At 49.3% G+C, this 21,900-nt stretch overlaps 2 protein-coding genes across 16 annotated transcripts in view; one reads left to right on the top strand and one right to left on the bottom strand.

The window, feature by feature from the left end:
- The window catches only part of GLB1L2 (galactosidase beta 1 like 2), a 30,002-nt gene extending 20,635 nt beyond the window's left edge, over positions 1-9,367 (top strand). For both annotated transcript variants that reach the window (XM_038167567.2, XM_072027695.1), the window contains 6 exons: positions 281-352; positions 1,236-1,314; positions 2,476-2,563; positions 4,575-4,689; positions 5,627-5,743; positions 6,211-9,367. In XM_038167567.2, coding sequence (XP_038023495.1) covers positions 281-352; positions 1,236-1,314; positions 2,476-2,563; positions 4,575-4,689; positions 5,627-5,743; positions 6,211-6,297 — 558 coding nt within the window. In that variant the 3' untranslated portion in view covers positions 6,298-9,367. The remainder of the gene's footprint in view (positions 1-280; positions 353-1,235; positions 1,315-2,475; positions 2,564-4,574; positions 4,690-5,626; positions 5,744-6,210) is intronic.
- The window catches only part of B3GAT1 (beta-1,3-glucuronyltransferase 1), a 56,389-nt gene continuing 41,911 nt past the window's right edge, over positions 7,423-21,900 (bottom strand). For 10 of the 14 annotated variants that reach the window (XM_072027700.1, XM_072027699.1, XM_072027703.1 and 7 more), the window contains 4 exons: positions 20,063-20,571; positions 17,082-17,378; positions 11,031-11,148; positions 7,423-9,771 (listed from right to left, as the gene is read on the bottom strand). In XM_072027700.1, the coding sequence (XP_071883801.1) occupies positions 11,062-11,148; positions 17,082-17,378; positions 20,063-20,571 (893 nt within the window). In that variant the 3' untranslated portion in view covers positions 7,423-9,771; positions 11,031-11,061. The remainder of the gene's footprint in view (positions 9,772-11,030; positions 11,149-17,081; positions 17,379-20,062; positions 20,572-21,900) is intronic. The other 4 variants (XM_027444261.3, XM_027444265.3, XM_072027698.1 and 1 more) reach the window with 3 other exon arrangements.

Raw genomic sequence — 21,900 nt, forward strand, 5'->3', positions numbered from 1 at the left:
TTAGAAGTGTGTCTTGTTCTCTCAGTTCTCAGTGAAGTCCCAACCCTTTCAGCTTTCTACTGAAACATCTTTAAACATCAGATTATTGAATGTTCTGATAAATGTTGTTTGTGAATCTTTTTTCCACTAGACTGCATCAGTAACAGAGCTGTGGAACCTAGGATCCAGTTCCCAGTAGAGACAGTTTTCTCCCCAGATACAGCTCCAATAACCAATGCAACACACGATTACAGTAGAATTGATTAGATGTTTCTCTTCTCCCTTGTGCTCTGTTCTGCAGGTGTTTGTTAACACCATGTATGTTGGTGAGCTGGATTACAACACTGTGGAGCTCTCCCTTCCTGAAGGACAGGTAAGTGGGGATTGCTCACAGCAACAGTATGTGGGTAACAGAACCAAGACCTCTAAAGAGACGTAGCTCTCAAGAAGGCACCCCCCACGTACTCCATTTAACTAGCTAGGATGGTACTCTGGCACAGAGAACAGCTGTTACACCCTAACAAGACACAATTTCACTAGTGAAACACAGCACGATTTCACTACCAAGTTATTCTTTGCAATTAAGATATGTTTTTTTTGAATACTCTGCCATGGAGCAGATCCAAGTCAGTGCAGTCCCTGCTGTGTAAAATTTGCCAGCCTGCCCGCCACACCCACAAACTGTAGACATCAAATGTAGGCGCTCTGTGTAAATGAAGTCTTCCGTGTTCGTGTCCATGTTTGTCTTCCTCAGCACAAAGCAGGGGCTTTGGGGGCTCTTGCACCTGTTGGGTCTCAAATGAAACAAGGGGGAATGTCTCCCTCCAGCTCTGATGGTAACCTTAAACTGGCAGAAGCTGGCAATAAAAATAATAGATTGATTGGATGCATGTCAACAGAGCTGTGCATGGCCTCTAGGACTGTGTGAGTGGGTGTATGTGCTAGATGTTGTTCTTATGACTCATGGCTAAGCTACATGCCTGCACTGTGTCAAGCTCCATTTCTGGCTCTCTGTGTGTGAAATCAAAATGGTACTTAAAATTTCAATGGAAAAGGAAAAAAAATAAACCTTTTTTTGAAAAGACAGAGTTCCTCAGCAAATAGATGAATTGCAACTGCCAAAGGTACGGTTGCTACCTCATCTCCTTAACACCTCTACTGACCTTTGTTTATCAAGCATTATGGCTGATGCAGCACACGCTGTGCTCTGGTCTAGCTGATGCTCTTCCATTTCTTTTTTTTTTTTTTTCTTCCAGGGATTCAGGCAGTTAAGACTCTTAGTAGAGAACCGTGGTCGTGTCAATTATGGCCTGGCACTGAATGAACAGAGGAAAGGTAAGTTAGGTTCTTTGTTCTTGTAGCCTCAAACTGTCCTAGATAGCTCTGAGATCAAGTACTGTAAAACTGTCTTTCTTGAGCACATTACCCAGAATCAAGCTGAAGACCCAGTGCAGCCATCCTAGTTATAGTCAGGACATCGGGGGGACAGTAAGATAGAGGGAACTTGTAAACTAACAAAAAAACAAAACCCAATGAAACAAAAAAAAATGCACAAACAAAAAACACAAAGCCATCAGTGAATCTTATTCTACTCCAGTTTTGCCTGGTGACGTTAGGGTACCCATTTCTCTTGCTCTGTAAGCGTGTTACTTCAGACAGAAAAGAACTTTTCTAATCTCTGCTTTCCCCTGGGGTTTGATACTGAAGGATCACGGCATTTTAAAACTCACACAATATTCAACGCATTTGGGAGGAATAAATTGCATCCTGTTGAGCAGAATTTGCTGAAATGTTCAAGTCCATTACATACAGTTGTGGAGCTGAAAGAGGTTGAAACCCCAGGATTCTATTTTAGTGGGGAAATGTATGCAAAAAGTATACAAAATAGACTAATGGAGTTAGGCATGTGACTGTACTAATTTTATTTTACTGCAGAGGAGGTGAATAAAGCCTCTGCTGCTTAGGCAGTCTCAACTGCAGCCCTGTAATTAGGGAGGGGGCTTAGACTAGGACCAAGATTTGACCACTCTATGGAGACTACCTAACAAGAGAGGGCTAAGGGTAAATTACTTGTTAAAGTGTCTTAAGATCCCTAGATGAAAAGCAGTGGATAAGCACTGGACATTACTGCTTCCACCTGTTAAATTTTGCTGTTCCTATTAGAGAAGTAACTGATCTACTGCTTTAAAAAATCTATGCATGGGCAGCTAACTAAAAAACTGCAACAACAAAACCCCATCTGCTGTGCGTGCCAGCAATGTTTTCTGCTTGGAGGGTGTTTAACGCCTTAGTGAGTTAAAGCAAGGGAGGGAGTGGAGAGGCCAAAGTATAGTAATGTTCTCCACTCAGTCTGGATGAGCAATGGGACCATATGGACTCTAATTCCATTGCAGAATGTGGCTGCTTTCCATCTCCTGCTGTTCCTCGCATTCAAATAGGAAAATCTATCAGCTTTAGCTGCTTTTCAACTCTTCATTACCCCCATTGCTCTTGCAGGCTTAATTGGTGACGTCTTCTTGAATAAAACCCCCTTGAGGAACTTCAAGATTTACAGTTTGGAGATGAAACCTGACTTCATGAAAAGGTTTGTGGGATTTTAAAGATTTTTCTTGCTCATTTGAAACTGTTTAGCAGCAGTACAAAACCTAATCAGTAGCAGTTAAATTCGTATCAGAAAGGCAATGCTACGTACAAGTAGGTCAGTGAATTTTTGCACTGGAAGTTCCTTGCTGATACCCGTGCCCAAAATAGCACAGACAACTGTACCACTTTCTCCCTGCCATCACTGAGGGGCAAAATGTATTCCCACTGTGGAGAGTTTAAAGACTTCCTCACAGCCCATATTGCAGGGTTAGATCGGGTAGGTAAAAGAGTGGCTTACCCAAAGGGGTGGGTCCCAGCACACCCACGTGTTGGAGAAGGTGGTGCCTTGCTTCAAATTAGCAGTCTGGCTGATATATTTAGTAATTAAACTCACGAGGGAAGGATTAATTCTAGGGAGCTACTAATAGTACATTAACAAGTCCAGATGGCTTCCTCTCTTCCATGCTTTTGAAGTTATTTTGCTTTAATTCAAGGAAGACTGAATAAGTCTTGTGGGGTAAGTCAAGGAGCCTCCGTTAGGTTTCTGTCAGAAAATCTTAGCAAATGTTTAAGGCAACAGATGCCCTGTGGACTCCGGCCAATGTTCCAAAAAGACTATTTTCAGTCATGTTGTTAATACAAGAAGATAACACATGTGCATCCCCTAAGATATCACAGCTCCCACATTTTGTGTAGGAAGGAGAGGGAGGCGATGTTAAACTGAAATGGCTTTTAAAAGAAAAAAAAAAACACACAGCATCTTGAGGACAAGCTTAACAGGTGCTGGGGTGCTACATGAAGGACTCTTATTGATGGGGTAAGCTGCATAACCTTTGTCTGCAGCGTTGTTTTAGAAGAGTATTTCCAGTGAGGCACATTATAGCGAGTGACCTGCCATGCCCAAACAAAAAGCAAGATTAGTCAACGCTACAGTCAGTTACTGGCAATTGACCAGTAGCAGTGAAACACAATCAGCTTACAGTCGCTGCGTAGGAGGATGGAGCGCGTGGTGTTGTGAAAGGAATTGTCGTAGGCTTTTAGCTGAATAATTCAGTAGCAGTTAAGCTGCACTGGATCAATAAATTCGCTGATTCCAAGAGATGCAGCTCATAAGGGTCGGAAGGAATGTGTTCTGACATAAGCTCAAGGCTTCTGTGGGACTTCTACACTCCTTATTTGCTGTTCTGTTTGTCCTCTGCTCCCAAATTGTTGCCACAGGTAAGAAATAATGTCAGATTGCCCCCAGTTACCGCAAACTTGCACAGATGTGTTCATGTTCCGTGATAGGATTGGTTTCTTGTAATTGCATACAAAATTAAAATGCTGCCTCTAGATTGGCAGACCAAGCTTTCTTTGCTTTAAACAGGATCAAGACCCAGGTACTAGTTGCATGACACAACTTCAGCATAATCCCAAACATTTGATCCCAAACACAGTCAGCTGTTGTGAGTCCTGCAGCTAAAGCTTTAGCACAATTTCAAGGGACAGTAGATCTATGGAGAGTGTGCAAGAAAAATGCCTGAGATTGTCTGTATTGAAGGATGGGTAATGATTCCAGCCAAGTATTCAGATACTCCTGACTAGATCATTGTTTGATCATCAGCTCTGTGCAGTGCTGTGAGCGCTGTCTTAACGTTTCTTGAACACATTGCTGTAATATGTAAATGCAAAGAGCAGTTCAGATTCCAGTCACCTGTAAAGAATGTGTCAGCTTTGCTGCACTGCACTGAGCCTAACTTCACAGTCTGTGCCTTAGCAAGCCTCGGTTCTGTGGTTAATCATAAAATAAAACCACCTAGCTTGCTGTGTTCTATCAGGGCAGGAAGGTCTGTTCTGAATCGTACCAGTTCTGCAGGTTTTAGGTTAGACCGTGCAGGCCACGTGCATTTAGCAACCTTATTGTATAAAAGCTCATCCACATTGGTTTGAAATGATCCTGAGGCTTCTGTTGGATCTCCCAGTGCTGCCTGGTGCTTCCCTGCTGTTAGCTAAGTTTGGTTGTTCTCTTACAGCTTGCAGCAAGTTGCTGGATGGAGTGCGGTCCCAGATTACTTCGTGGGTCCTGCTTTTTTTCGTGGAAGGCTGTGGATAGAGCATCAGCCACAGGATACTTTCTTGAAGCTACAGGCAAGTCTTTGTCTTTCCCCGCCATTTTTTTCCTTCAAGGTTTTCAGAAAGCTGATGAGAGAGGGCTTTGTGTAACAGCTCTGCATGAGTCAAGGCCACTGTCTTGCCTTCCTCTGATCTTTGAGAAAATTATCTTGCAAATTATTTTGAGGGTGCAGAAGCCTAAAGCTGGCAGGTAATTCTGTTCAGTCTGTGGTGGCCCTGATGAGAAAACATGGGCAACGCTGACCCTGCAGAACTGCTGATGAATGGTTAGTCTTGTTCATTGATACACAAGTGCTGTTTCTTTTCTAGTTGCAGAAGATTAATGGCCACAAAAAATAAAGGGGGTGCTAGTTTTATCCCTGTCTCTTCATGTGGTTTGGGAAGAATCGCTTCTTTGTAGACACAGCATGAGAGTTAGCATTCACATCTTGCATCTGGGGAAGATTCCTCCTCTTGCACAGAACACAAGACAAGATATTAACTATTATTAAATTTCCTCCTCTGATTTCACTCCCTTAGAGCCACCCCCTATGGTTCAAGCTAATCATTATTGTGCCATTCACCTCTCCTTTTATGATTTGTTGTAATTTACGCTAGTCAATAGCAGTACAGTAGTCCTGTCGCTTGGGAAATAGGTGAGGGAAGATGTTCTGTGCTTACGAAGAAATAAAGATGTGCCTGTTTGAATCAAGTTTTCTGTGTGACCATGAATCACAACTTGCTTGTTTTTGAAAGCTTTATCTTTTTAATTAATTCTAAGAGTGTTAAGGATAACTCCCGTTCAACAAGGCTTGCTTAAATGTTCCTGGTTTCAGGGAGTTGTACAGGGAAAACGAATGGAAAACCTGCATGAAGTGGCTAGAAAGAGTGCAAGTGTTAAAGTAGGCTGAGTTTCCTGTGGGGATGCCAGACACAGCTTCATCAGTCATTCTGTGTGGTGTCCTGATTCCAGGGCTGGGAAAAAGGAGTTGTGTTTGTCAACGGTCACAACCTCGGCCGCTACTGGAAAATTGGACCTCAGGAAACACTCTACCTTCCTGGCCCCTGGTTACAGAAAGGGAACAATGAGGTGAGAGCCTTTGGTGGGGTTTCTCTTTCTTGTATTAGTAAAGATCCTGTTCTGGGTCACATTCCAAAAACGCGTGAAGTGCATTAATTAGCTATCTGCGGCTGAGAACCAGCACTACAACAAAGGAAGGAGACTGTTATCTCCTAAGATCCGTGAAAATTAAGGAAGGTGCTGCTCTAAAGCTGAGAATGTGGCTCTGACAACCATTAAGACACGAGGAGGATGCCAGCTAAACTTCAAAGTGCGGCATCAAGTTCAAAATCAAGACAAATCTGATTTGGTGCTAGTTCATTTTCTGCATCATGTAGTGCTGAAGAAGAATCAGTTGCTGCTCAGACTAATATTGATCGGTCTCTTTAACTGATGCTTCCTTCCCCTGCCGTGATTGTATGCCCTTTACCTCTATGAATTTTTTAAGTAACTCGGTCTTTGTATGAAGGTACATTACGTGTCCCTCTCTCCTGCAGATTGTCATTTTTGAGGAACGCACTGCAGGACGGATAATTCAGTCTGTTGACATACCTTACTTAGGAAGGACCCAGTACGTGGACTGATGGGAGCTTCTTTCCCGTGTTTGGTTCATCTTGAATATTCCTGGTTGCATGTCTGGGGACACGATGGCCCGGGCACTTGGGCATCTTAATTTCCACTAGACCCAGGTAAAGGATTTGCTTGTTGGCAGTAAGCTCAGAAGAGAGGATGGGCCCCGAAGGAACCAGAGTCCATTGTTGCGTTGATGGATGCAGAAGCTCAGCTGCCTGCACTACCAAGGACCCGTGGCTCGGGTGACTGTGCATGATGTTACGGACAGTCTGGTGAATGTGGGGAGTAAAAAAGCGCTGGAGGTGGGGAGAGAGAGAGAGAACTGAAGCCATCTGAACCGAAACCTGAGCCCAGCTCTCCAGTGACTAAAAACGCGTTATTACTGGCCTCTTTGTTTTTATAATTAGATAGGGAGAAAATAGTGAACATGTGAGTAACCAGGTGTGGAAAACTGTTGTTGTGCTTCCAGGCAGAATTTAGCAACTCAGTCTGCAAGAGGCCATGACTTGTTCACTTGTTGGAAGCCAAGTTGGTTGTCAAATAAGTTAACTTCGAGCTTTTTTTTCCACTAAGTTTTAATACGGAGGTTATCTCTCTCTCAGAAAAAGAAAAAAAAGAGTTTTAAAAAGTCAGATGTGTTTTTTCCTCAATCAAACATATAATTCTGTTTCAGGTCAGGCAGGAGTGAGAGTTTCCCACCATTCCCACCCCTGCCCTCACTTTAAAGCACCTGAAGATGAAATTCCCCCTTGTAAAGCAGCAGCAATCAGGTTTTGGCTCTACAAGAAGCAAAGGGATTGCACACACAGCTGTAAATGGGAGAGCACATTCATACTTCCTAGTTACACCTGCTGTGAAATTGTAGATTTTTGTTGTTGTGTCCCTCTAAAAAGAAATGTGGAATTTATGAAAACGTGCTTTTTTTTTTTTTTTTTTTTTAACCCATCAGCTCCACAGTCACTGAGGAGCTGCCACCTTTTTAGTGAGAGATCAAGCTGAAGCTGTGAATCTGTTCAGAGTCTCTGAGAAGTCGCTCAGCCCCTGCTTTCTGTTCCAGTAACCGGAGGAATCAGGCTAGGAGAGAAACACCAAACATGCGCACTGGCTCTGATAATGGAGTTGCAGGGTATTCTGGCTCTTATAAACCATACTTAATTTTATTTAACAAATTTAAATACAGTTCATTTAAAACTGAGAACAGACTGCAGCTCTAACACTCCATCCTGACCAGAGCTGGTCTTACTGAACATGTATCTCTGCTGCCAAGAACCATGGTAGCCTCCGTGCAAGCCCAGAGCCGTGTGACCAACTTTGAGGAGAGCGGAGCACAAAAGCAGGGTTGTGTTCAGAACCTGATCCTTTTGTGTTTCTCTGGAAGTTATTTCCTTCCCAGAAGGGAAGGTTGCAATTCAGCAGGGGCTGGAACTAACATTAGTGAACAAAACATGCAGCCAGGAGGGGACATCACTTGGAAGCTTGAATAGCACGAGAGCTTTGTCTGCCTTTAAACCTTTCCCCTTCCACTCTAGGGTATGCAGACTGAACTGAGCTTGGGATGCTAGTACAAGAGCAGAATAAACCTGCCAGAATGCAAAGAGCTACTGTTTAATGCAAGGTAACAAGCATGGTCCCATACAGCAGCTAGTGGCCAGAAGGATCAGATGCTTTCTCTCCAAGTAGCACTTCAGCCAGTGCATCTGAAGGAACATTTTTGTGAAGGCTGCGTAGCAAGGCTTCTGTGACTGGGAACTCAGGAATGCAGCTCTTCCCCAGTGGGTTTGAAAGAGTGGGAGAAAATAAATTGAAAAAAAATAATAAATAAATTAGGAAATACACAGTCATTAGTTCAACGGGAGGCTCCCGCAATGTGAAGCTAACAAATCTATGCTTTGATGATTCTGTGTGTTAGGGCTAAAAATAACCAAGTTTCTTTTCAGGATTATGTCTTCCCTCAACTCAAAAGTAAAATTGTGCTTCAGCCCCTTTTGAAAGAATGGGGACACTGGGGATTGATCACGTTTGACAACAACTATGGAGGGAATAAGGGTGTTCTGGTGTTTGTTTTTTTTTAAGGGCTGGAGGTGGGGAGAAGGGTTAAGTTGTACCTTTGTTTCTTTCTCAGCAAGTTTGGTACTCTAAAATAGAGTAAACTGAGGCAGTACCACCCAGGTTCCTCTTCTGCATTGCTCAGTCATGTCTCTCTCACTGAGGAGCAAAACACAGTTTCATCAGAGAATAAATACCCTTTCATCAGTGCTATCTCAGCTCCTTTCATGTTACAGAGCAGGGAGGAGGCAACTACTGTTCTCCTTAGATAGTTTTCCAACCTACCTCAAGCCAGGGGCTGAAGAAACAGAGCACTAAGCCTGGGATCCCCTTTACAAGGGTGCATCAAAAGTTAACTCCAGCTGCTCCAGCGTGACTTTTCACACCAGTAGCTCTGCAGTAGTGTGGCGTGGCCCTGAAAAAGGAGCTAGGGCTGAAGGATACATTGCACCGGGATGGTAAATGCACTGAAATCAGCGGTTATCATTCAATCCCTAGTATTAAGCAGTTAACTTTATTTTTTAAGAGTAGAAATTCAGCTTTCTGTTGGAGCCCCCTTCAGAGAATCCCACACCTACTGTTCATGTGAACCAAATGAGAGCTAAATAGAACGAAGATCTGAGTCCAGATTAAGTGTTATGGTGTAGGGCCGCAACGATCTCCTTAAAACCCTCCCCCAGTTATTTTAGCATGGATGAACAGAGAACCGTGTGCTGTAAACATAACTCCATCCAGAAACACAGAGGTATGTCAGAGCGCCCTCCCAAACCACAAAACTGCTTAAGGGAAAGGAGAGGGGGTACAAAGAAACAGAAATAGTTATGGGTTTGTTTAACCTGCCTTGCTTTTCCCCCTCCCCCAAAACCTTCCTGTCTTGTGCAGCGTAATAAACACGGATCAAAGTAGGTTTAAAATTAAGGGCTAAGGTGCCATCTCAGAAGGCAGCTGTCCCCTCCACGAACAGAGAGCTGCTTAGGCTGTCGCACACATAGCCACCAGGTACGTGTGTCTCCAGGAAAAAAAAAACAAAAACAATCATCAGGGGCCAACACGCTCCTGGGGGCGTTCTCACCCTTGCTTTCAGGTCCTGGAAAGCAGCCCCCTCAGTCCAGGCTACCATTCCAGCTGGGCCACGTCTTCAGTGCATCATGCCCTGCATGCGCTTCTCCCAAACCGAGCATCTCACGAGGCAGCTGGTCTTGTACAGAAGTCGATGTCAGTCCTGTATTTTCTGTGCTTTTTCTTCCACCTCCAGAGCATCTGGTTCTGCTCAGAGTCCAGGAGGAAGGGCAGGGGAATCCGGGTAGTTTATGTATGCAGTGTTGCTTGTTTTCAGTACACTAAAACTCTTGGAAGTCAGCAGAGGTCCTGGCTACTGCATGTCTGGCTGGCTGTATGCTGTGGAGAGGAACCTTGGAGGCTGTGCACGAAGAAATCTTCTGCAACAGAGACACAAGCAGCATGTTTATTACCCTTCTGCCTCGCTGCAGTTAGCTGCCACCCCTTGGAACTAGCCCAAAACCCATCTCGGATTGCGGATCTGTGACTGCTGCTGCTAGGCAACTGGTGGTGGTGAGAAGCAGTTGTGACAGCAGCGAAGAGCTACGGCCTCTCTGCAAAGCTGCTATATATAGTGCAGGCAATGTGCAGCCCAGGCTTTCCTCTGCTGTCCTGCCAACAGGCCGCAAACGCAGGCTACTGCAGCACGCAGGGCTCCAGCACCACAGCCCAAGGGAAGGTGCTGTAAGAGAGCTCATTATGGTTAAAAATACACCGCTGCTGAGAAAATCCAGCCCTTTCCCATAGCCCTCGCTGCTCTTCTCTGTGTGTGAGAGGAGAAGAGACCAAGGGGCAAGCTCCTCACCCCTCCAGGCCTGGTTTGACACTCCAGTTAAAGGAGGTTGTGCGTACATTTTTTTTTCCATACATTTTTTCCCCGTAATAACAAGCAGCAGTGCAGTCTGGATGCAGGTATAAGCAAATAGCCCAGCCTTCCCTCGAGCAAAGCAGCTGCGGAGCGCGCTCTGGGGATGCAGAAGATTTAATGCACCGGGATGCTCAGGTAATTAAGGTGAGAAGCCAGGGCATGGACAACTAATCGAGATGTCAGCCACCAGTGCGTGCTCCTGGGCTTTCCTTCTTTCCACTGAAAAAGATACTACAAGCTCACCTTAGGTAAATAAATACACGAAGCCTCATGTGGGATTTAATCCTCACTCTCCCTGACTAGTCAGTGACTTTGTGTGGCTTGTTTGGGGATCTAAATTAAATTCTTCCCTCCGTGAAAGCTTCTGCCTGACTTTAAAATGCTTTAGCTGATACTGGCTTAGCTTCCCTCAGGCGTTTTCAGGTGGGCGAATCCACATCTCTCACCCTTGTGCTTTAGCTGTGTGGTTAATAAGGAACCCATCTTGCTTAGACAAGTTCTTTGTTTTGATTCTTTAAATAGTGTAACTTCTGCCCAAACTCTCGCAGCCTGGATTTCACCAGGTATTTCCCCTTTAGCAGCTTATCTTAGAGGTTTTAAAAAGAGAGATTCATTAATAATCTCTATGTTTTGCAGTAAGGGAGGGTCAGATATGTGAAAAATTGCACTCAAAAGTCATGTTTAAAAGAGTTCATCTTTTTCCTGTCATGGTCTAGGATTTTTCTTCTTTCCTGCTGCTTCTCATTGCAGCTGAAGCCCGTAAGCTCTTACCTGGTGTTGGTCTCTGCCCAGCCACGCGCAGTCAGATTTCCACGTTGGGATCTGTGAATCCTTTCTTCCCCTCGTTCACCAGCACAGGCTTTTCCGTCCTCGTATGCCAGACTAAAATCTGAAGAAAGCAGCAGTCATTAGCTGCATCTCTTCACTGCACTAACAAATATTCTTGCACATTAAATCAATAGTGCAATTTAACCAGCTACCCTGGAGCCTAATGGTGCATTCACAGCTGAAAGGAGGTTTGCATAAAACTTCATTTAGGTAGGCCTACTGATACCCAAAATGCACAGTGCACAGAAATTACCTATTTTACAGTGTACTGTCTTGGGACATTAACCTGCTCCTTCCATGTAGTTATCAACCATCTTCTGCGAAAGGCTCATCAACCTTTCCACTGATGTAAGGCAGCTCCCTCAGAAGCGGGGAATCAGATGCATGTTTCCCAGAGTCGAGTTCCTTGCTCTGGTTCTTGGTTATGTTACTGCACACCACCTCCAAAGCCCCACGGGCCTGCCCTTTGAAACGCTGGCCCCGAGCTGCCACCGCTGTTCTCCACCAGGTGTAATGGGTTGCAACTTGAAGGTCCCTCTCCAACCTGCTTAAATCAGAGCTGAAGCACGTCAGGATCCTAACTTGTACTAAATGCTTCCCTCAGACCTGGCAGCAAAGTTTAATGTAGATCAACAGCTGTGAAAGAGAGCTGGAAAAAAATAAATGAAGAGGTTGTCTAACGTTTGGGGTGTGGGGAAGCATCACAGGTCCATAGTTTCTACCAGCTGTGCTCCACTACAAGCCCAAGCAGCTCTGGAAGCTGCTGAAAATGCTCTCCCCTCACCAGACTCAATTAAACTCATTGTTTTGCTCCTAAACCTGCGTTGCTGGGAGCAGTTTCCTCCCTTCAGAGCTGGTTTCCTGCTTCCTTTCACCTGCTGGCTGCTATTCCCTGCCTCGCGGGGTCTCCCTCCAGTTGCTATGACAATACTCGGCGCCTTTAATCCAGCTCTCTGCCAGCCGTTTCATACCCAGTCCCTGCTTTCCTGAAAAATTAGGCCACATTCTGCTTCTGAGGGACCAACAAAGCCCTCCCCAAACCCTTGCAGTTAACCAGGAGCCCCCCCCACCTCCCCGAGAAGCTGTTTGACCGAACGTGGCTCTGATGTGAGCGCTCGCCTCCTGCACAGGGCTCAAATCTCTCCAGCTGATACCAAGGCAGCGAGACCAACCGTGGCCTGCAGTGGGGCCCAAACCTGTCTCATCACTCCTGTGCAGCCACTTCTGAGCCCTCTCATCCACGTGTGCTGTTGTTAGCACCCTGCTCACCCGCTGCAGCCGCGCTGCTGCAATTCCTGCTCGCTTTCTTCTCCAAAGGCAGAAGCAAACAGGGCTCCGCGAGTGGCTTCTGGTGCTGGGAAAGCGTTCGTTGCAGGCTCCTCATCCAACACAAACCTGAACGCAGGCCAGGTGCTAGGAAAAAAAGCTCTTGCAGGCAGTTCTTTCCAGCGGGAGCAGGTAGGAGCTGTTCCCCACACAACCACTGAGCCCTGCTGGTGGCTGGGCACCGCGCTCTGCCAGCGGCACGGCCGCCTTCAAACAGCTCTCGCCACCGAGCCACGCGCTCCATGAGCAGCAGACCACAAACATAGATGAATTGCTTTTCTTTTAGATTGCATCCTGCTTCTACGTCGTGAAACCCAAGTGCCAAAAAGGCAGTTATGTTGAATTAGCTGACTAAAGTTGACTAATTTTCACAGTTTGCAGCTTGATTCAGCAGCTTCTGCCATTCCTCGTGCAATGCTCTTTAACATGGGAGGGAGCTCACAGAAACACCTGCTTTTCCTCACAGCCAATTGCTTGATTTTTTTCCACAAGGAGTGTGTTTATGTCTTGGGGAAGCTTTGGCTTGTGCAAAAAGCATGGCTTGCACAGGAGCAAGCAGGGTAGGGGACCACGTGTGCACCACTGACCCATATGGGTCACCAGGAGAGTGAAATTTCTGCTGCTGCAACTCCCTTCCAGCCTCCTCATCCAGCATCCCAGGACTCAGATCAGACCTGAGAGATTTCAAGGATTCGTTTCCATCGCAGACTTTTTTGTTGTCTTCCAACAGGAAATTAAAAAGCAAACAGGCAAAAAGTTGACCTGCAGTTGGAGGGGATCACAGATTTCAGGCCTCCATGGAGGACACTGATAATTGTGGTTTGAAACGGAGGCTATGCAACGTGAAGGAAAAGAGACAGCCAGCTGAAACGACAGATTTGCTTCCTCCCAGCTTGTGCTTAACCCAATTCCTGCAGGGTCTCATAGGCATCATGGAGGCCCCGTTCTTGCCAAAGCCTGCCCATTGGTACACTGTGGAGCAGGGCAGGCAGACAGTGCAGCAAAACGCAAACAACTGGGGTGTAATTACGTCTTTCAGCTGTGATGCAGGGGATGGCATTGGCACAGCAGTTCTGGTGGCTAATCAGGACGTGACAAGGTGAAAAGAGCCCTCCAAGTTCTGCACAGCTCATAAAAATCAACAGCTCCAGCACTGTTGTGGCGTGCATGTGAAGCTTAACCAACAAAGCGCTGTTGCATAGCAGCCGGGTACTGACGGCTCGCTGCAAACCACCAGGCACAAACCTGCAGGAATACAGCAGCCCCATTTCAGGAACAATCTCACCAAAATGAGGGCAGATCTGCTCCATCCGTACCCTGCTGCTCAGCCCCTGAAAGAACACAAAGAGCTCGGGAAGCCAATTCCTCTGCCTTCCGTCTGTAGCACCACAGGATAAAATCAGAAGGAAGCAAAGTATTCCTTTGCAAGCTTTCTTGCCTTAGGCTGACGTTTTCCTTCCCTCCTTGCCCATTCTGAGCCAGTTTTAGCAATTTTAGATCTGTGATGTCACGAAGCAGCCAGCTCTGGTCCCTTTTGCTGTGTAATTTCCTGGCTGCTGCAGGGCCCACAGGGCTCCTCCATACACACGAGGATTTATTCCCCTCCCAGGAGTGTTTCCAAGACCCCCGGTGGTCACAATGTTGGTTTGTGGTTGAGGTACTGCCAGGACAACTCTCTGCTCCCTGTTTTCCAGCCTCACCCAAAGAAACGCATCTGCTCCGATCTCCCTGGGGAAACGAGCGGGTCCAGGAGTAGCTGTGATGAGATGCATCATTTCCACTGGTATCTTGTGGTCTCTCCTCTCGTACCAGTACCAGCTGAGGTTTTTGAAGAGCTGGGGCCACTGCTAAGGTCTCTCCCCTTTGAGCGCCCTCTGACAGCGCACTGCAGCTTGCTTCCTCAGGCATTAATGGAAAAAGGGGAGCAGAATATGTCCCAGTTACATCAGCCTTGTGGGAACACAAGATCTCTGAGACCTTGATCCTGTCAGGTTTGATGTATCAATGGATTGGAGAGAGCTCTGCCTGCTCTGGTGGTGTGGGGGGGGACTGCAGAAGCAGCAGGACGCAGAAATACACGGCTCGCTTGCATGGCCTCGTTCCCTTACAGCTCCATAGTAAACCAGTCCTTCCCTCCTGATGAAGAGGGTTAACTCCTTTCCATTGGGCAATTATCACTGACTTCATTTTCTCCCTCATTTTGAGCAGATCTCAAATCAAAGCAAATAACCAGGATGCATGGCTTTGGCCAAAGCTCGAGCTTTTTGCCGGAGCGAGCGTCTGTGGGCTGAGGTCAGACGAACACTACCAAGTGAATACCAGCGCTGTACCCAGGGAAGACAGCATTTTGGGAGAACAGATGTCTGTGCTTATCTCACATAGTTCTCTGATCCCTCCTTAATGACTGTACCTGAGCACATCATAATCTGTAATGTAAATCTCACCGCAGAGCAGGAGCATGTCTGTGCCGAGCAGGGCAAAGCGCGCCAGCTGCCGGGAGGAGAGCTTCAGTCCTGGGGCAAGAGGACCCCAGGTCCCAGCCTGCTTCTGTCCCTCTCTGCTGCTGGTGTGGACTCTTCTCCTCGCCAGGAGCGTGAACAAAACAGCAACTGGAAAATGGGGGCTGCTGGCAACAGCTGAGAGCAGAAAGGCAAAGCTCCACCTGCAACGCCGTACGTGGGGTTTGCCAGGAGCGGCCAGCAGTCAGTGCACAACGAGGCCCCTTGTTGTGTCAGATCCCCGCAGCCCAGCCAAGAAAAGAAATGCAGTCTGCTCCAAATCCTGGCTGGCTGCTCCTGCGTCCTCATCAGCTCTGACCTGCCCTGACCCAGCAGCCTGGCAGCGCCGTGCCTCACCTCCTGCCTGCAGATAACCCTTCCCTTCCTCTCCTTCCTCCACGTGTTCCCCAAAACCATCATTTCTTACAGCCTTTTAAACAAAGCCTGTTTCCCGTAGCTATTTTACAGCAGGGATGATCTCTCGGAGATTGCATAACCACGGGGTGAAAGTCCCTGATCTGTGCACCAGGCTGGAAGCATCTCTCCCGATCAGCTGGCAGCTCACATCTCAGCCAGTGCTTCCCTGTTAGCTGGTGGGGCACAGAGAGGGGAAAGAGGCAGGCCTGGGTGTATCTATATCCTTCTCCACCAAACCAAACCAAACCACAACAAAAAACCAAACCAGAGACCTCCAAATCACACTCATGAGGTAAGCAACCCACTGCAGCCCCTGCTGGGCTGGCCTTTTGCAAGCCTGTCTGACACAGTGCCCGAGAGCACAGATCTAATTTTAACCCAGTCCCTTGTCCCAGCCTTAGCAGACCATCTGTGCGATGCTGGACATGCCCAACCACCGACATGCAGAGTTAAAAAAGGAGGCACAGCAGGTATCAGATAATAAATAAAGTCATTTCTCCCCCGCAGCGCCTCTTCCTTGTTCCTGGGCTCCTTGTGCAAGCACTGCTGAACATCGAGATCCTGCTTTTACTGGGGCGGGGAGCCACGAAGCAGTGAGGATGGAAAGCAGAGGCAAAAGTTATTATTCAAAGTAACCCCAAAAGGGATGGAGACCTGAGCCCAATACCGTGTGTGTCAGCACCAGCTCATTTGTTAAAAAAAACAAAAATCTACCTGGGAGGATTACATGATAGAGTCCCTACATCAGACTGGGTGGCCGTCTGCTACAGACAGAGTCACGAGAACTGCACGGGGGTCTCTGATCCCAAATGGAGCCCCTCCGGTGCCGGCTGTGCTCAGGGCACCCACTCACAGAGCTTCAAAGCACGACAGCACCGCTGCTGCTGTGCCATGATTGATGCCTGTCACGCTAACCAGCACTGTCTCATTGTATCTCACATGTTTCCCTGTCATCCCAGATAGATTTCCATCTGCTGGCTCTCATCTTTGCCTGGGAAGTCTTCAGGGCAAGAGCCATCAGTGTATCCTATGTTTCTATCTTACTTAGCACAGAGGGGTGCTGCTCCATAACCTGGTGGCTCCTAGACAATGTGTAAAGTCAAACAATGAACAGTCATCACCTGCAAAATCCCCCCACAAGGAAGCTTCATGGAAGCCTCCCAGGGCTCGGAGCACTACCCCAAGCATTAAACCATTTCTACATTATCCCTAGCACACAAAAATCAGCGTCGTTGTGGTCAGCTCTAGCGATATTTTACTGACATCAAGAGGGAAGAGGCAACGGTGCAATAAGGCAGCTTTTATGTGCATGGTCTTTCCCCGCAGGCAGGGAACAAGAAGGCTCGGTACTGCTGGGCTGCAGCTCAGACAGCTCCAGAGAGCCAGATCCCGCATGACGCTGGCTTACTGCAGGTGTACCGGCACTCAAAAGCTGCCCCAAGGAATTGAAAGCAACCAACCTGCATTTCACCCAGGGGATTCCCTGCCCCGGGAGATTAGAAAGGCCACAGACAAGCCCGTCTTGAAAAGAACAGGGATATCATTTGGAGATAATATAAAGAAGACACCATATTTTAATGCCTTCGGCAGCCAGTAACAACAAAAGGAGCTCCTACCACACTTTTTAGAAGCAATTTCCCTGCTCCCTTGCAGCAGTGATGTGCTCTCCTCAAGACACAGAGGACAAGCGACCGAACGGCCTTTTGTCCCACCACCAGACCCTCGCACCCCCTCCATGAGAAGGACGCCGTACCTTAGTGCAATTGGCAGCTTTCGGCTCAAGGTCATTCAGGGTGACCAGCTCCCGGAGCAGGCTGCTCTCCTGGTAGCCCCCCTTCACTCCTCGCAGCTTGAAGTAAGCCTGAGATCGCTGGAGGATCAGCCTGAGGTTGACAGCAAAGCCTGCCATGTCGATAGCGAAGGGCCGGTGCGGGTCGAACACGGTTTTCCAGCCGTAGACCTTCCCCGCAGCGTTCACTTTGGGCGACTCGTAGCGCAAGCCACCGACGAAGGCCACTGGCCACACCGACACCTTCCTGGTGCTGCGCATCTGCAGGCAAGGAAAGAGAAGGGTTGGAAGGGGGCACGCAGCCTCCAAGGCCCCAGCAGCACCCCAGCAGCGTGCCTTCACCTCGCTCGCTGCCCTGCAGGGGCCGGATTTTGGGAATGGTGCAGCAAAGAGCCTGGTCACGGCCCCAGACATCTGCTGTGGTTTGGCAGCAGGGCTCCGTGCTCTGCTCACCTCCACGAGGCCGCACGTCCTGTGGCTGGGGGAGCAGAGTGCTTTGGGAAGTGGCAGCTGGGGACAACGTGTGAGGTCAGTGCTAGAAACAAAGCTGTAGGTAATAACCCTAACCGAGATGTGGGATTTGTCAAAAGGCCCTCTGGGACGCAGAGGAGGGACGCACGCTGTCCGAGGCCACCTGGGGACCCAGGGCTGGCTTATCTAGGAAGAAAGGTGTTTCCTCTGAAAGCGAAGGATCTGAGCTGCGATCCCAGCTATGAGCCACATTAAGGCTAAAAGCAGCCCTAGGGATGCTTAAAGATGCTCGGGGACAGCTGGAAGCACAGCCTCTCCAGAAGCTCCCAGCACACAGGGAAGGGCCCTGTAGCTGCTCCTGCTACCCGGAGGGATGTTGGAGGCTTCTGCTCCCCATGGAGTCAGCAGAAACAGAGAGGAGGCACCAGGGGACACCTCAGACGCTTGCCAGTGTGGATGATCTGCTTGCCAGCCCGCCTGCACACCCCCCGGCACCCTGCCCTGCTCCGCTGCCAGGCTCAGCCTCGTCTCCTGCTCTCAGCCCGGTCTCTTAGATCAGGGATCTCCCAGAGCTAATCTCATCACTGCTAATTACTGCAAACGAGAGCAGAAGAGCTCTGGCACTTGCCCTTCCGCATTATACACATGCTAACGGCCGTCCCTGTCCGCGGGGAGCAATAATGCGTGTCTTCTGCATTTCACAGCACATTTCATCGGCTCCATGCGCCCTGAGCTGCAGCTACATCTCGGAGAGGAGCAGCCTCTGCAAGCAAAGCACCCGGGTGAAGCACCCGGGTGAACGAAGGAACCCTTTCTGCTTTATTAACGCACCGTGTCTGTCTGAGGACGCTGCCAGAGCCAGCCTCAAAGGACGATGTGGAAAAACTGCGTTCAGTTTGAGTTTGCTCTCAGCTTTAGAAGCGTGCGTGTGCCTGTGGCTGTCCGAGCTCAAGGGAAAGCCATCGGGGGGAGAAAGGGGGTGTGGAGTGAGTTAACAGGAGATCCCTGAAATGAAATCTGGCAACCATTAAGGAGGCAATCCTGCGTCCTTGTCCCTCGCTGCAAGAGCTCAGCCTCAGCGGATGGAAACAGGAATTTCTGAGCTGGGAGCAGGGGAGGTGCCGTGCACGTGGCGCTGTGAGGCCGCAGACAGGGAGAGGGGCAGGAGGTCATTTACAGCCCGTGCAAGAGCAGAACAGGCAGCAAAGCTGGGAAAGCACAGGGGAGCCTTCCCCTGCTCGAGTCTGACAAGGTCACCAGGATGTGCCAAAATCCTGCCTGCAATCACAGCTCCCTGAGCCGCCAGCTTCAAGGCTGAGCGCTCAGCCCCAGCCCCTGCTGAAATCACCCCGAGCCCATCTCTCCCTGGTGCTCCAGGAAGAAGAGCTGCAGAGGGGAGCGCTGCACACACCTCCCCGCAGCAGCAAGGGCTCCTCTTTTCTGGGAGGTGAAGCAAACGCCGACAAATGCATGCTCCTTGTGTGTGCGGCGGCCCGGAGACAATTTGCAGAGAGCATCTCCCAAGAAGACGTCCTGCGAGTGCTCTGCCTGCGCCAACGCCACTCAGGCGTAGCTCTGAAGGTCTGCTCCCCCGGCTGGGAGCTGCGCAGAGCAGCTGCCGGGCTCTCGACAGCTCCGGAGTTGAAGCAGGGAACGTGCTGGGATGAGAGCAAACAAATGCAAACGGCAAGCAAGGAGGAGAAACCCCAGGGACTCCTCCAGCAAGAACAAACAGGGATTAACAGCTGAGTGCACTACGTTGGGGTGGCAGAGAAGAAAGGAGGATAACAGCCGAGTGGAAACCAGCCTGAAATCTCCTCCGGGGTGGGACATGGGGGGAGGATGGCCAAGGGTGCTCCTCCCAGGTATATTCATGTGTCTGTGCAGGCACGAGGGAGAGCAGTTCATGTTCCAGCCCTAACAGCAGCTCCCACAGAAGGCAGCTCTTCGTCAGCTTCCCTCACAGCACGTCCTACCTGCGTGTTTCTCTTGTTAGGATCTTACCAGCCAGCTCCTGCCCCGAGATGACCGCTCTCCTGCATCACAAACAGCCTTTTGTGGATGTCTTTTAGCACGGGTTTCTGCTACCAAGGGAAAAGCCTTGTGCTTCCTCTCTGAGGGAGCACCAACAGGCAGAGGTGGGAGTGCAGAAAAAAGGCAACGAGACCCCTTCAAATGTAGCAAACGCCTTCAGGTAATGAGCACAGATGCCCACTAGTATGCCTCCACCATGTGCCACAGGACAAATTTGGATTCCCATCGCTCTGCATTACTTTTGACCCTCAAAGTGCACACTTTGCAGTGGTGTGGCCAAGCCCCAAAGGAAACTTCAGGGCAACCACTACAGAGACAAACTGGCCTGGAGCTCAGGAGATGTGCACAGGATCTCCTCGGCTCACTACACGCTATCTTTTACAACTCACACACAAACCTGCTGCGTTCAGCTGTCCGGGGCTCCCCCAGCAGGCTCTTACCTCCTCGAAGAGCTCCAGGCTGTAGGTGTTATCATCGTCGGCGAAGTAAACGATGCCAGGCTGGCTGTTATTCCTGTTAAAGGTCTCTCTCAGCCATCTCAGGGCCAGGTTCCTCTGCATGGTCCCGCGGGGGATGCGGGGATCCCTCATGTCTCCCCGCAGCTTGTAGTTGCGAGGTGTCTCCACGTTGAGGTGGGTGTAGTTCAGCCCCGTGTCCCGCAGCAGCCGGGTGATGAGCGGCGTGCGCCGCTGCGAGTCCTCCACCAGGATCCAGTGCAGGTTGGGGACGTGCAGCAGGGTGTTGGCCAGGCGCGTCAGCTCTGCCTTCTGCACGGGCCGGCTGTAGGTGGGTGTAATGACGTGGATGGTGGGGAGGGTGTCCGACCACGGGGGTGGGCGGGTATAAACATATTCTGTCCTCACCACCTCCACAATGTCCCGGTCCGACAAGCAGTATTCCTTGGAGTCCAAGCCTGCAGCGAGATCACGCCGGGAGTCACCACCATCATCTGAGCAAGGGTACGAGAGAGAAGAGAAAGCCGCATGGACTCGGTCCTCCGACACCCACCCTCCCCGGGCTGAGCCCGCAGGCTGCTTGCTGAGAGCAGGAGGTCACCCCGCAGCTCGAGAGGAAAGGAAACAGGCGAAGTGGAGGCTTTAATAAATAAGTACATGGATGAGTAAAGGAATCGGGGACACACCCGTGAGAAAAGAAGCTCCTCCTGGTAGAAGAGCAGCACCGGTCGAGGCCTGAGAGCCCGGCCCAGTGGTGCTGCTCAGAGCGAGCAGCTTCCAAAAGTACCCAGAAGAGACAGACAGATCTAGATAACGAAAATAGCATCACGGCCTGGCGAGCTGTCATTCCCAAAGAGCTCCAGGGCGAGAGGGAAGCTCTCCCAGCAGCATCATTTGGATACCGCAGTACCCCCTCTCCTGACCAGCCTGGGATGCTGCACGGAGAAGCAAGGGCAAGACACGCTCGTTAAGTCCAGAGACAGCAGAAACTGAAGCCTGCAGTTGTAGGCTTTTACCTGCACCTGCCCCTAACTTCTCCTCAACAAGACCCTGCAGATTTCTTAACTCCCAGCCCATTCGGTGTTAGGACGTGAAAAGCAGAACAGCACTGCACCAGCTAACTGCGTGTAGGATAAACTGACCCTAACGTCTCAAATCCTCACAAAGGGAGACGTGGGCACAACTGGCTCAGGGTAAAAAATACTCCTGCATTTGTTGCTTTTCCAGGGTGCAAATTCCACATTTTCATACCACTGCAGACGGGCAGGAACACCACAGTCTGCATTTAGGGACTGGCAGGGATGAAGGGGCATCGCTCTCCAGATATCAGCCAGCTGGTGGGCACCTACACTTAGAGACTGCCAGGAGCTTGAGATGAGAAAGAATGGGAACAGACACTAGCACTGACCCAGTACAGTATCACTTTTAATTATGATGTGGTTGCTCATAGCATGGTACTCCTCCAGCAGCACAGACTTTGATACCAGCCCTGAATGAAGGCTTCAGACTCCGTGCCATTGAAGGAGGGAGGGGGTGTGTGTCTGGAGGGGTGGGGGGACAGGAGCAAAGTGTCCTGCACGTGTTGGGATCAGGCCCTAGGAAGGTAAAGCACGTCTGCATCACACAGCGCAGCTCTGAAAGCACAGAGCACCGGAATCAGTTCAACAATAAACCCACAAAATGCAAGGGGCACAGACAGCAACGCAATCAGCCAGGCTGGAGCTTGAAGGAGACACCTGAGACAGTTTGCAAACCCCTCCAGGTCAGCCCCTCAGCTGTAAATCCTGGCACACGTATCGGCTGCCACCGCGTGCTCAGCAGCG

Source organism: Anas platyrhynchos, chromosome 25 (genome assembly GCF_047663525.1).
Source record: "Anas platyrhynchos isolate ZD024472 breed Pekin duck chromosome 25, IASCAAS_PekinDuck_T2T, whole genome shotgun sequence".
Lineage (NCBI taxonomy): Eukaryota > Metazoa > Chordata > Aves > Anseriformes > Anatidae > Anas > Anas platyrhynchos.